At 40.3% G+C, this 13,532-nt stretch overlaps 1 protein-coding gene across 3 annotated transcripts in view; it reads right to left on the reverse strand.

Moving 5' to 3' along the window:
* The window catches only part of HERC3 (HECT and RLD domain containing E3 ubiquitin protein ligase 3), a 119,073-nt gene that overhangs the window by 103,871 nt on the left and 1,670 nt on the right, over positions 1 to 13,532 (reverse strand). For all 3 annotated transcript variants that reach the window (XR_012915714.1, XM_020284611.2, XM_012774049.3), the window contains exons 2-3: positions 12,730 to 12,791; positions 3,084 to 3,338 (exon numbers count right to left, since the gene is read on the reverse strand). Coding sequence is in view for 2 of the 3 variants with exons in the window: in XM_020284611.2 (XP_020140200.1) it covers positions 3,084 to 3,309 (226 nt within the window). In the remaining variant the exon portion in view is untranslated. The remainder of the gene's footprint in view (positions 1 to 3,083; positions 3,339 to 12,729; positions 12,792 to 13,532) is intronic.

Consider the following 13,532-nt stretch of genomic DNA (forward strand, 5'->3'; position numbering starts at 1 on the left):
GCTAAAGGACTAGGTCCCAGTTCTCAAACTCCCAGCCCAGGCGTGTTTCCCCGTCACTCTAGAGACAGGGCCAGGCTGTCCAGAGGGTGGTGAAACTGCACAGCAGCGTGACTGGTGAGGCGCGACGTGGAACCGCCAGACACCACGTGAGACACTCACGCAGACTGCCTGCACCTGTGAACGAGCAGGTAGAATCCCCATTTTAGGTCAGACAGGGTAATGCATCTGACTAGGCTTATCTGACTCCAGAGCTCACCCCAACCTTGCTGTCTCTACAGGAGTACTAGAGAGATCTCCCAGTTCCCAAAACACTCCCTTCAAAGGCTGGCTAGTCCTTCAAGGATCACTGGAGTGAAGTGGGCCTTAAGTTCCTCTAAGTCCGCAGGACACGTGGACATTCCTGCAGGAAAGAGCATGCTGCTGGGCTGTGACCCGCCACTGGTCCCTCTGTAGGCATCAGTAGTGAGACACCAGCTCTCACCTGGAGAAACAGCACATCCAGGAACTTAATGTGAGACTCAAGTTCTAGCAGGAGGAGAGGAATGAAGACCTTGGCTTTTCATCTTTTCCAACATGAAGGCCATTTGTAAAAGTCAAAATTCTTCCTGCCACCTCCGGGGAAGTTGTATATTATACTTTTGGATTATATTAATTAGTGAAACACATAATGAGTAGGATTTGCCAATTTCTGAATGAGTACCACTTTTAACTGAATTTTTATTTTAGGAAACAGAAGCATTTGAAAACCCGCAGTATCGGGTGGATTGTACATATAAGGGTGTTGGTCTATACATGATTCCATAAACCCTTTCCTTGCAATCCTAAGAGTTCAGGGCCCACAGATTAGGAAGCCTGTGGCTAGATCATGGAGTATTGCTCCTGGGGGAGCAAGAATGGGGGGGTTCCATAGGAAAATGGGGTCCATAGGAAAAGTGGGGACTTAGAATGAGGAAGTGGGAGACCCCAAAGCACGCTTCACACACGTCACAATTTTGCTCACAACAAACTCTGCAGCCCTTTTCCCAATGGTCATCATAAAAATCAATCATGATAAATTTATACTGACATTTGGGCAGGAAAACTATGGATCACAACCACCAATGGGAGGGATTAATATGAAAGAAGAGGGAGACAGTGTCGCAGAAAAAATTTAGCTTATCCTGATGCCAAATTAAAGAGTAAAAAATCATCTAGAAAAAAACAGCAGGGGCTATTCTTTAATGAAGCTTCAGGGTCTGGATTTGATCTGGATTGAACAAAAAGGACAGAAGGTAACAAAGAAAAGGGCACACGCTCATGCCATGTGACAAATACAGGGTCACCATTTAAGACGCCACCTTATCATTTCTCACCAGAAGGAGACTCATTTACACGTCACCACCACTAAAAGTAGGGCACCTCGTAAATCCACACGACACATATAATGAAAGTCAAACTTAGATTCTTCAAAAGTAGGAGGAAAAAAAAAAAAATCAAAACAGACTTTATGCACAGCACCTGTTATAAATAAATGAAAAGCAGTGAAATTCAAGGAAACTAATTAGTCCCCTACCTTTCCACCTTATCCTCTCCCACTAACTTCTGTCACCAGGATTAAATATTACAGTACTCAACATGCCATGGACAAGTATCGCACCTTTATGGTCCACACCACTGGGTATCAGGTGTGCAACAAGCTTGGTGTCCCTGTCACATTGATTCATACATGCACACACACACACACACATTTGCCAAAGTCCTACTCATCCTTCTTACTCAACCCCCTGAGGCAGAACCAATATCCTCTCCCCAACATCTCCAGGGTATTCTTGCACTCGCCTCACACTTACTTCCACAACAGCACTGGCCACGGGGATTAGCAAAGCCACATCATCACTGTGTCTCACTCCTCTTTCTACTCGCAACACCGAGCACACTGCTGAGCACAGAATGCTTAACAAAAGCATGTTGCAGAGACAAAGGAATGAATGGGTAATTAGGGAGAAAAGCTTCTGATACTGATTGTATGAGGATTACCTGATCATGAAACCATCCTAATGGCTTACGATTCAATTACTGACAGGGCAGCCTTGTGAAAAATCACAGGAAAATATCTAATCCCACAATGTCCCCAGTAACAGCTAAAGATCAATCCTATCGGCTCTCTCTGCTCTCTCCCTCTCTTCCCCAGCTGACTAGGTGACACGCAGGGCGCCCTGCCCGGGTTCCACATTTACAACGTGAAAAGAGCAGAACTCACAGAAAGGAAATATAAATCTTTCTCTTTACATCCACCAGCCCACTGCCTTTTAAAATTTGTTTTATAGCCTCAAGGAGTTCCTGAGGAGTCACAAGTGGACAAATCGGTGGCAAACTCCAGGCCTTAGTTTCCTGCCCAAAACCATATCTCAGGGACAAAAATCACATCCCCTGTGATAAGCCTGACTACATTTGAGAGAGAACCAGTTTTCCAGAAGAAAAAACAGGAAAGACGGACAACCTGTCGTCTTGCAGCTGCCTCCTGCTAATTACTCTACAGCCGCTTCTGTTATCATCATCTTCTCGCCAAGAAGAGAGGAGCAGATGCAGAAGTTGCACAACACCCTGTTAATTTGGCTATAGCCATAAAATCTTTTTCACCCCCTAAATAAAAAGCCTGAACACCTGATTTTCTCTGCCAGCACTATCTCCCTTTCTTTCACCCTGTTGGTCCTTTCCCACCTGGAAAAAGTAAAATAAATTTCTTCTTTCTATCCTGATCTTTGGGGAAATCTTTCTCCAAACCCACATGTACTAGCTCTCCACCCTTATAATCACTGGAGGAAAATCTATTTCTCTAGCACTGAACTAACTAGTCACTTTCCCTCCCCTGGTAACTAATACTACATATATGTCATCTAACAAGATGAAAAAGGAAAAGTGGGTTTTTTTCCATCAGAAGGTTTGAATGAGACACGATGGTTCCAAACAGTAGGTAATCCCTGCACCTTTCTAAAGAGCCTTAAAGAAAGCTAAACACTTGGGAGGAAAGCTCCTGCTGGCCCTCTGCTGTTCTCCCCTGCACTTTTCCACTCTCGCTGATAATCGAGACAAGGTACACTCACCTGGCTTGTTTCCTTCCCTCTCATGGCCCAGCTGCCCCTTGGTGTTCAAACCGCACGTGTAAACTTCCCCATCCTCCAGCAGGAACACGGAGTGGTTTCCTCCACAAGCCACTTCCTTCACGTTCCTGTCTGATATGAATCCACACACCTGCGGCTCAGCCACGATGCCTTGCAGGTTGGCGCTGATCCCGGGTTGGCCCAGAGACCAATATCCCCAACATAACATTGTTCTTATCTTTCAGGGAGTCATGTAGCCTAGAAGAGAGTTTTGCAAAAAAAAAAAAAAAAAAAAAAAACAAAGTTAAAAAAAATTCTTTTAATGTCAGAGAAAATCGACTCAAGTAATAAATGTAACCAATTTAAAAAATAACCTCCTCTTAATATTCTTCATATGTCTTATATCTCAAAATAAAACATTAATATTGTTAAAGTAGATATAAGTTATAATGATGCTATAGCTTCATATTTTAGTAAGAGTGTCAAAAACATGTTTAAACAAATTTTGTTTGTTTGAAATGAATGAGTGAACACTGACTACATGTGGTTTTCAAGTCATTGCTAAAGAACTCTGGGTACAGGAAACTGGCTGAAAGAATCTTTGCAAAGCATCAAGGTCTTATAAAAAAAAGTAGAAGTTCCTATTTAAAACACCAAATGAAGGAGCAATGGAAGCCTGTGATATGAACGCAACTGGAACCTGGCCATTAAGTAGTAGATTCTGGGGTAGACAGTAGCAAATGAATTTTGAGAACAGGGATATCTAACACTCAGTTTGAAATTGTTACCTATTAGGTAACGACTTTTCAGAATCCCAAACCTTCGATCAAATTAAAACACATGGCCAGGTGATGGCTCATGCCTATAAGCCCAGAACTTTTGAGAGGTTGAGGCAAGAGGATTGCTTGAGGCCAGGAGTTCAAGACCAGCCTGGGCAACAGTGAGACCCCATCTCAAAAAAAAAAAAAAAAAAAAAAAAAAAAAAATTTTTTGTTTTTAATCAGCCAGATGTGGTGACATGCTCCTGTAGTCCCAGCTACTCGGGAGGCTAAGGCAGGAGGATTGTTTGAGCCCAGGAGTCTGGGGTTGCAGGGAGCTGTGATGATGCCACAGCACTCTAGCCTGGGCAGAGAGTAAGACTTTGCCAAAAAAAAAAAAAAAAGGTGAATTTATCAATCAATCTACAAAATGTACAGGATAGAATTTTCACTAACTTCTATTAATCTAAAGGTACAAAGGAGAAAGCTAATTGCTATTCTGTGCCAATTCAGCTTTTAAAATGATGAACTCCTTTCTCCCAAGGTAAAAGCGTGCCCAAATAGCTACAAATTAAAGATTACAACACAGAGGAAGTTAATTCTTTCAGTCCTTCTTGACAACAATGACAGTATTCGTCCTTAATTCAATGATGTTCATTTGTATGTACAACTTAAATTTTACAACTGCCTTATGATAATCCTGACTTACTCTTTGAACCCTTGAGACTTTTAAGAAAAGGCCCAAAATAAAATATAAAACTGAATCTCAATCTGCTGCCTTAACCTGAAAGTTCTGCTTCTTGCTAAGATTTTTATTCTTGTCTAGAAATCCACACTAAAAGTGTATTAAAATTAAACATTATTGAGTTTCTTGCAAAGACTGAGGGGCAGTAGAAAGAAAAAATGCAAAACTAGTAGGGTGGTAGTGGTGGTAATAAGGATATACATTTAAATAGACCAGCAAGATTACATAATCTATCCATAATTTAGTTCTCCCAACTTGTCCAATTGCTATTATCTGCACTAATAGCTTTATTTTTAATGTTTCGTAAGTTTGTCTTCTCTCTCCTACCAATAATTACATAAGCAACATCATAATGCATCAGTCACTGTGCTAATATGCATTTTAGATCCTTATCTCATTTCATCTTCACAACAACCCCTGTGCCATAAATATGATTTTTAGCCTCATTTTCAGATAAAACAAGGCTTGAAGAGAACAAGCAGCAACCCAAGGTCACGCAGCTGGAAGGAGCGGAACCAGGCTATAAATCTAGACCACACTGCCACCCAAGTGGATTTACATTATTAATATGTTATCTATAAGATCAAAACACATAAAAGAAATTAAATACTTGCAGAATGACTACATTGTAGTTAGTATGCAGTACAGGATGTCCTGAAAACTTGAAAATAAAGTTCCTCTCTAAGAGTGAAACTAGTCAGAATTAAGAGATATTGGATGAGATTGGGCAGCTGTAGCATTAAGCCTAGTATAAACAATAGGTCTAAAAATGTGGTATCAAGAAGCCATGGATATATGTGTACACAAAGATCTGCAACAATGCTCACAGTGGCTTTATTCAATGACACTGGCCAACCCAACCAGAGAGCACCATCCCTAAGCAATAGCACATGACCCACACAAAGCCAATAAGAGAATGCTGCCCCAAAGCCATACCACAGGACCCATATCAAGCCAATCAGAGAATACCACCCCTAACCAATAGCACATGACCCACACCAAGCCAATCAGAGAACACCATGCCTAAGCAATAGCACTTGACCCACACCAAGCCAATCAGAGAATGCCACCCCAAAGCCATACCACACGACCCATATCAAGCCAATCAGAGAATACCACCCCTACCAATAGCACATGACCCACACCAAGCCAATCAGAGAACACCACGCCTAAGCAATAGCACTTGACCCACACCAAGCCAATCAGAGAATGCTACTCCAAAGCCATACCACATGACCCACATCAAGCCAATCAGAGAATACCAGCCCAAAGCCATACCACATGACCCACATCAAGCCAATCAGAGAATGCCACTCCTAAGCCACAGCACATGACCCACACCAAGCCAATCAGAGAACGCCACCCCTAAGCCATGGTGATTGGCGAAGGAAAAGGTTCTCACTCCCAACTGGGCCAGAGTCCTTCCCCAGTAAGTTCCATGGAGCTCTGATGGAAAACTGCCTTTTGCCTCTGAAAGATAACTGAGGCTGCCGAAAGCTACCTTCCCTGCCACGTGGAGGAGACCTGTAAGAGATTCTGAAGCTACCCAGGCATAAACAATCAGACAGGAGACAGACCAGAGTCCCAGGGATGTTAACAGAGCCTTTCAAGCCCCTCCTGCCTGGTGCCAGCACTCCCACCTTGACTCTAAGCACAAGTGAGCTTCATTATTTTTGGATTTCACACTTGGGAATTTGCCTACTCACTGAAATTTATTTGTAAACCCCAAACCAATATTACTTGGAGTGCTTTTTCAGTCATTCCCAGACATGAACAGAGAGCCAAAAAACTGAATCACCCTATGTGCATGTTCCTGGCTAAAGGCACAAGGCTATGCTCTTTCTCATTTCAACTCAACTGTAAACAAGTGTCCTTTTTGCAGTCTATTTAGTGCCACATTTTTTGCGATTTTTTGTTGGGGATTTTGCTGTTTAAAATGGCCCCCAAGCAGAGAAGTGAAGTGCTGTCTAGTGTTTCTACATGCAAGAAGCCTTGTTACATGCCTTACAGAGAAAATATGTGTTAGATAGGTTTCCTTCATGCATGAGTTATAGTGTTGACCATGAGTTCAATGTTAATGAATCAACAACAGGGTACATCCAAAAATGGAAGAGGAAATCCACTGATCCGTATGTGAGGCCACCCCAGAAAGTGCTAATGTAATATCTATAGTGCATAATGAAGCCATAGAAAAGATGGAAAAGCAGCTAAATTGGTGGATTCACGAGATGACAACCAAAAAAACCAAAAAGCACAGCACAGACTGCATTGATGTGAGGCTGAAATCCAAAAACATTTTATTGTCACATTACCCAGGGTCAGGAAAATGTTAAGCCTTTCTCGATTAGTGTTTTATTACAGAGAAATATTGCATATAATTATTTATGATATATACTAAATAAGGTGTCTAGACAGAAACACACATAAAACAAGGGATGTATTGACAATTGAAAAAAATGTCGTGACCAGAGGCTCGTAGGAACCTAGCCCTGTATTTCCTAAGAAGTGATGGCTCTGTATTCGCTAACCTGGTGTTCACCGTGACTTTTAAGTACATGACTATTGCAAATAATGAGAATCAACTACATATAATCTAATAAGTCTCTTTGTTGTTTAAGCTTATTTAAGCTTGTCCAAATTGGGTTTGGTCTTCCACTTGCATTAAAAAAAAAACTCCTGAATTATATTATTATATTATTAATAACAATAGCAGGTAAGACAATTTGAGCTTACTCTAGGTCTGACACTTTTCTATGGGCTTCCCAGATATAGTAACTCATTTAATCTTCTATGCAACAGGTACTGCTATTATCATCTCTAATTGAAGAAAACTTCAAATACTCTTCCCATCTGAGTTCTAGTAATGGAATCTTCAAGTAGCCCAGTAAAAGCTACGAACCAAGAAAATTAAATGGCAACTGCAAATTAAATGTATCCCTATGAATGGAATATCAATCCTAATTATAAATATGGTCTAGGTCATCATGAAGCTCTGCCAAAACTACAGCAAGAGGCACTAAGATTATCGAGCTTTCAGAAGAGAAGTCTAGTGTGTTGAAAAAAAGCCAGCCATTAATACAGCTTTCACTTAAAAGCACATTCCATACCGGGCACGGTGGCTCACATATGTAATCCCAGCACTCTGGGAGGCTAAAGCGGGAAGATTTGAGTTCAGGGGTTCAAGACCAGCCTGAGCAAGAGCAAGACCCTGTCTCTACTATAAATAGAAATTAATTGGCCAACTAAAAATATATAGAAAAAACTAGCCAGGCATGGTGGTGCATGCCTGTAGTCCCAGCTACTTGGGAGGCTAAGGCAGGAGGATCGCTTGAGCCCAGGAGTTTGAGTTTGCTGTGAGCGAGGCTGACACCAGGGCACTCTAGCCTGGGCAACAGAGTGAGACTCTGTCTCAAAAAAAAAAAAAAAAAGAAAAAAAGAAAAAGAAAAGTACAACACTCTAGTTGAACCCCTAAATCTGGTAGCTGTTCAGTTCCAGCCGCTCCATTTCCTGCCTCTTATTTCCCCTCACAAAACCAAAGGAAGGACCACTTTCTCTCCATGCCACACCCAGTGCTTTCCTCAGTCCTTCTCCTTCTCTATTCTTGGTAAGAGATTCAAGATAATCTTAGCAGGGCTTAGGGGTCAAAAGGACTGAAGTCCACGCCCTGAATTAACCACATTAGCTGTGAAACCTGGGAGGAGATGTTTAACCACCCTAAGCTTGTTTCCTGTCTCTAAAATGGGGAAAAGAGTGGTAAGGTATTGCAGGATTCATGAGAAAATATATGTAAAAACTGTTTAGCATGGTGCCTGGCATGTCGTAGTAAGTGACCAATAAATGCCTGCTGCTTTAGTCACTGTTACTCCTACTCCTAGTGCCCTTCTTTGAGACCTCAGCAGACAGGAGGGTCCCCAAAAGAGGCTGGGGGTGTAACTCCTTTCTTCCTCTCTGTGATTAGCATAAGCTGTGTCCTGCCAAATCTGCCATAGGCAAGGCAGCAACCCTGCGATCTGCCATGACTTTCAGGCAGAGTATTTGACATTGCTAGAAGAAAGTTTTTTGTATTTTCTTTGTAAATTCTTGAGAAGGTTTGGGTGGGGATGGGGAGAGGATAGAAAAATCTTTTTACCAGTCCTAGTGAGCTGAATGCTAAAAGACAACCTTCAGCTCTTAAACTTTGCCTTAGACTATGCACACAGCAGCCTAACAACTGATTCTTATTCCTTTGTTTGAAAGTCACTGAAACCTAAGTAACACTCAAGCAGAACTTCTAATCTCATTTAAGATGGGGATAAGCTCCCTTTCAAATAAGTTTAGAAGCAATTACCTGAACAGTGTGTATGTATAGAGGGGTCTTTTTCAACAGCAGGAAAAGACCGCATCCAAGGCTTCAGTGCTTTGCAATTATTCCCCAAATCTAAACTTTAAATAAAGTTGGAAGCAAAACTCAAATGCAGAATTAAACTCTGGGAAGAAAAAAGGGCTGGGCACAGTGGCTCACGCCTGTCATCCCAGCACTATGGGAGGCCAAGGCAGGTGGATAGCTCAAGGTCAGGAGTTCGAGACCAGCCTGAGCAAGAGCAAGACCCTGTCTCTACTAAAGATAGAAATTAACTGGCCAACTAAAAATATACAGAAAAAATTAGCTGGGCATGGTGGCGCATGCCTGTAGTCCCAGCTACTTGGGAGGCTGAGGCAAGAGGATTGCTTGAGCCCAGGAGTTTGAGGTTGCCGTGAGCTAGACTGATGCCCTGGCACTCTAGCCCGGGCAATAGAGTGAGACTCTGTCTCAAAAAAAAAAAAAAAAGATTCATTCTAATGACATGCTTTATTGTCAAAAATGTTACTACCATGGGCAGAAATGGCACAGAAGGCAAAGAGAAGTTTTCAACGATGTAGATCCACTCCTTGCTCTCTTCCCTCTCTCCTCCACTTCAGATGAACTTCAGGCGTCTGACCCTTTCAGCCAACACAGAAAACATTCCTACCTCTCCCCCATCATCCCCTTACAGTTGGGTGCGTTCTTTGATACCTGGTGCTGGGCTTTGCAAAGGTAGAAGAAAGATCTCTCAACTGTCTGCTTAGGCTGGGCTGCCTTCAAAAGACACCAAATTGAATTGAAAAGTCTAACAATACCAAGCCAAGAACATGCGACAGCCAGAACTCCTATAGACAGCTCATGGGAGTATAAATTGGCATAACCTCTTGGGAAAACAAGTTGGTATTACCAAGCAAAAATGAAGATGTGAATACCTCACAGCACAGTCATTTTACTCCTGGGCATATGACCAGCACTGTCCAACCTATTAAATATCTATGGTGCTCCTGCATTATGCTAAGAACTGGAGATACAAAGAGGAGTATAACCTGGAAACTAAAAACTTTCTACAATGATAGAAATGCTATATATCTGCACTGACCACTAAGGGAGCCAGTAGCCATATGTGGTTACTTGTGACTACTTATAATAGGCTAATACGGAGGGGGGAAATGGGCATTTATTGAAACCTTAAAATCTGTACCCCCATAATATGCTGAAATAAAAAAAAAAATTTTTTTTTAAAATAGGCTAATACAAGTGAAGAACTGAAAATTTAATATTATTTAAATATTATTTAATTTAAATTTTATTATTTAAATTTAATGTAATTTAATTTAAATTTTAATATTTAAATTTAATGTAATTCAATTTAAATTTTAATATTATTTAAATTTAATGTAATTTAATTTAAATTTTAATATTATTTAAATTTAAATTTACTGAAATTTTAATATTTAAGCCATATATATATATGGCTAGTGGCCATCTTACTATACAATACAGTGAGAAACTCATCAACACATGCACCAGGATATAGGTACAAGAATATTCATTTCAGCATTATTTGAAATAGAAAAAACTAAAAACTACCCAAATTTCCATTGATAAGAAAAACTGTGGCACATGCATAAAATTCAATACTGTATAGTAGTGAAAAACAAATGAATCCATCTATAAGCATCAGTGTAGCTAAACCTTAAAAACAGTGTTAAGTCACAGAAGAATTCATAGTTATGCACTTTTGCAAAGTTCAAACACAAGTATAACACGTTATTTAGAAATTGAAAACTCGGTGGTAATAAAGCTATGAAAAAAAGCAAAAAAAAAATCATAAACGTAAAATACAAGGGAGTGCTTGTGGAGGCAGGAGAGATAGAGGGAATAATCTGGAAGGAGTACAAAGGGAGGCACTTCAATAGCATGGCTGACCGTCTGCTTCTTTTATTGTTATGTTTCTTAACGTATACGTTATACATGTGATTTTATGCTTACAAATACTTCACAACACACAAAATATGAAAAGCGCTGTTCAGGCAGTATCACCGCTCCCCATACCTCCTCCAAATCTAAACTTTAAATAAAGATTTAGATTCCCTACTACTAAGTGAAGTATCCCAAGAATGGAAAAACAAGCACCAGATATATTCTCCAGCAAACTGGTATTAACTGAGTAGCACCTAAGTGGACACATAGGTACTGCAGTAATAGGGTATTGGGCAGGCGGAGGGGGGAGGGGGGCGGGTATATACATACATAATGAGTGAGATGTGCACCATCTGGGGGATGGTCATGATGGAGACTCAGACTTGTGGGGGGAGAGGGGGAAATAGGCGTTTATTGAAACCTTAAAATCTGTACCCCCATAATATGCCGAAATAAAAAAAAAAAAAAACTAAAAAAAAAAAAGATTTAGATTCCCCAAATCTAAACTTTAGATTTGGAGAACAGCCTGTCCACGTGCGGACTAGGAGCTTCCCCATGAAGGAACCAGGTTTTACTCATCTTTGTGCCTTCCGTGCATGAGCACAATAGAAGCTTGATAAGTGCCTGGTGAGCTGAACCCCAATCTGAGAAAAACAGAATTCCTACAATCTCCATTCGTTACCAGTTTTGTTTTCCCGATAATGTTAAAGATTTCCTATGCAGTAACAAAAAATAATAATGTATTACTATTTCCTCTATGCTAAAATGCCCTCTCCCCTCACCACATTTTAGCAGATCTGAAAGGAGAATTTCTTCTACGACGGAAGCTGTCATTAAATGGTGTGTTTAAGCATCATCTCAGCACGCTAGAATTGAGCAATGGAAGCTCCAAGAAGGAAGCACCAAGCCTCTTTTGTTCATTTCTCTATCCCTAGAGACAAGACTGGTGTCTGGCACATAGTAGGCGCTCAATAAGTAGTTGCTGAACAAAGAAAAAGTAACACTATTACTGCAAGCCTACTATGTGTCTGGCTCTGCAATTAAAAACCTTACACAGATTAATTTACCCTTTGTGATAACCCCAAGGTTAGCAAGTTCAAGTCAACTGACCAAGAACATGTAATAAAAGCAGCTGAAATGGAAACTTACTAAACAGCAAAAGCAGGATTCAAATCTCCTCTACCAGACTCCAAAGCCCAGCTTTTAAGCATGAAACTACATTATCTCCCAAAGAAAACAAAGCCAAGCCATACCGCTTTCTCCAACTTTGAAAATAAAAGTTTAAAGAAGATGTTGACACAACAGGTGAGCTCATATTAGCTCAATCACTGATGATGTTCACAGGCAACTAGAATCCCCGTTAGCAGTAGGGAAGGGATGAGTGAAGCAATCTTAACAGAGTTAACCAGCCTTTCCTTCATGTCTACTCTGACTTATAATAAAACCAGTTCACCTGCACAGAAATACATGCCCCTGCCACTAAGTACTGTTTCTAAATGAAGTAAATGTCTAAAGGGGACAGAGTTATATAATTAAAGCTATCATCTTATTAAAGGGGCATGGACTTAAAAGTCCATTTGATCCAACCCCTAGGCAAGAGACTGACATTCCTAACTCCATTTTAGAAGCCAAGTAACTCTGGTCCTCTAAGAAGCAAGCTGTCGAAGGACAGACAGAAACCAGGTCTTCCTCCTCCTGGGCTCACCTTGTTGTCTTCACTACCTCACAGCAGAAGGAAGGCGTCACATTTGTTTAGGTCCCTCTCTAGGCAGCTGTACCCACCTGAGTGCTTTACCCGCATGCACTGTCTTCTTTAAATACTCTTATTAATTCTGCGAGTTAGATATTATCTCCATTTACAAGATGAGAAAACTGAGGTCCAGAGAAATGAAGTAACTCACCCCAGGTCACAGGCTTGGCATTTGGACGAGAAGCCAGAAAGGTTCCACCACGCCTCCCAGATCTGCAAGTGAAAGAGTAATTAACATTAGTGCACAACTCTGCAAAGTGCTTTCAGGTTATTGACAACAGACAGACAGGAGTTAATTTCTGAAAAAAAAAAAAAAGAATATTTTTAAATCACTCAAGCTTGAATAATCCCCAAACACTATACTGGAGTTTGGTTAAGGTACTATATTAAGATAACCTCTACCCAATTATGAAGAATGTCAATCACCCCTAAAAGTGAACTAGAGACATAGACGTCACCTTATAAAATTCCTGACATATTTGACAGGGAGTAGTAAAAATCCAATTACTTTTAAAAACTTCCATTTAGGTTAGAGAAATTTTTGGACGCTGTTGGAATTGTTTCAATTCTATTTTCTTTATTTTTGCACATATCACAAATACTATAGTTTATTTTGCTACAACTGTTAGGAAGACTTTCCTTTTGTTCCTTCTCATTATCACATCTATATCATGCAAAACAAGAAGAGATTATCTGAGAGATACCTTATATCTCTCAAAAGTAAAAGTTCTGCGTGATTTTACTATATTATCATCATAACTTTATTTCTACCTTCTTATGTAGAAAATCCCATTCAATTTGGAAAATATTACTTTTATTTCTGAAACAAGCAAAACTATCTGGTGTCTCCACTACTCTCACTCATTAAGGATAACAAATATTCTTAGCTGGTCATACAAATCTTAAGAAATTTAAATTTGTTCTTCAGAATGAAATGCTATAAGCAATGGCTTC

This window comes from Microcebus murinus, chromosome 29 (assembly GCF_040939455.1).
Source record: "Microcebus murinus isolate Inina chromosome 29, M.murinus_Inina_mat1.0, whole genome shotgun sequence".
Classification (NCBI taxonomy): Eukaryota; Metazoa; Chordata; class Mammalia; order Primates; family Cheirogaleidae; genus Microcebus; species Microcebus murinus.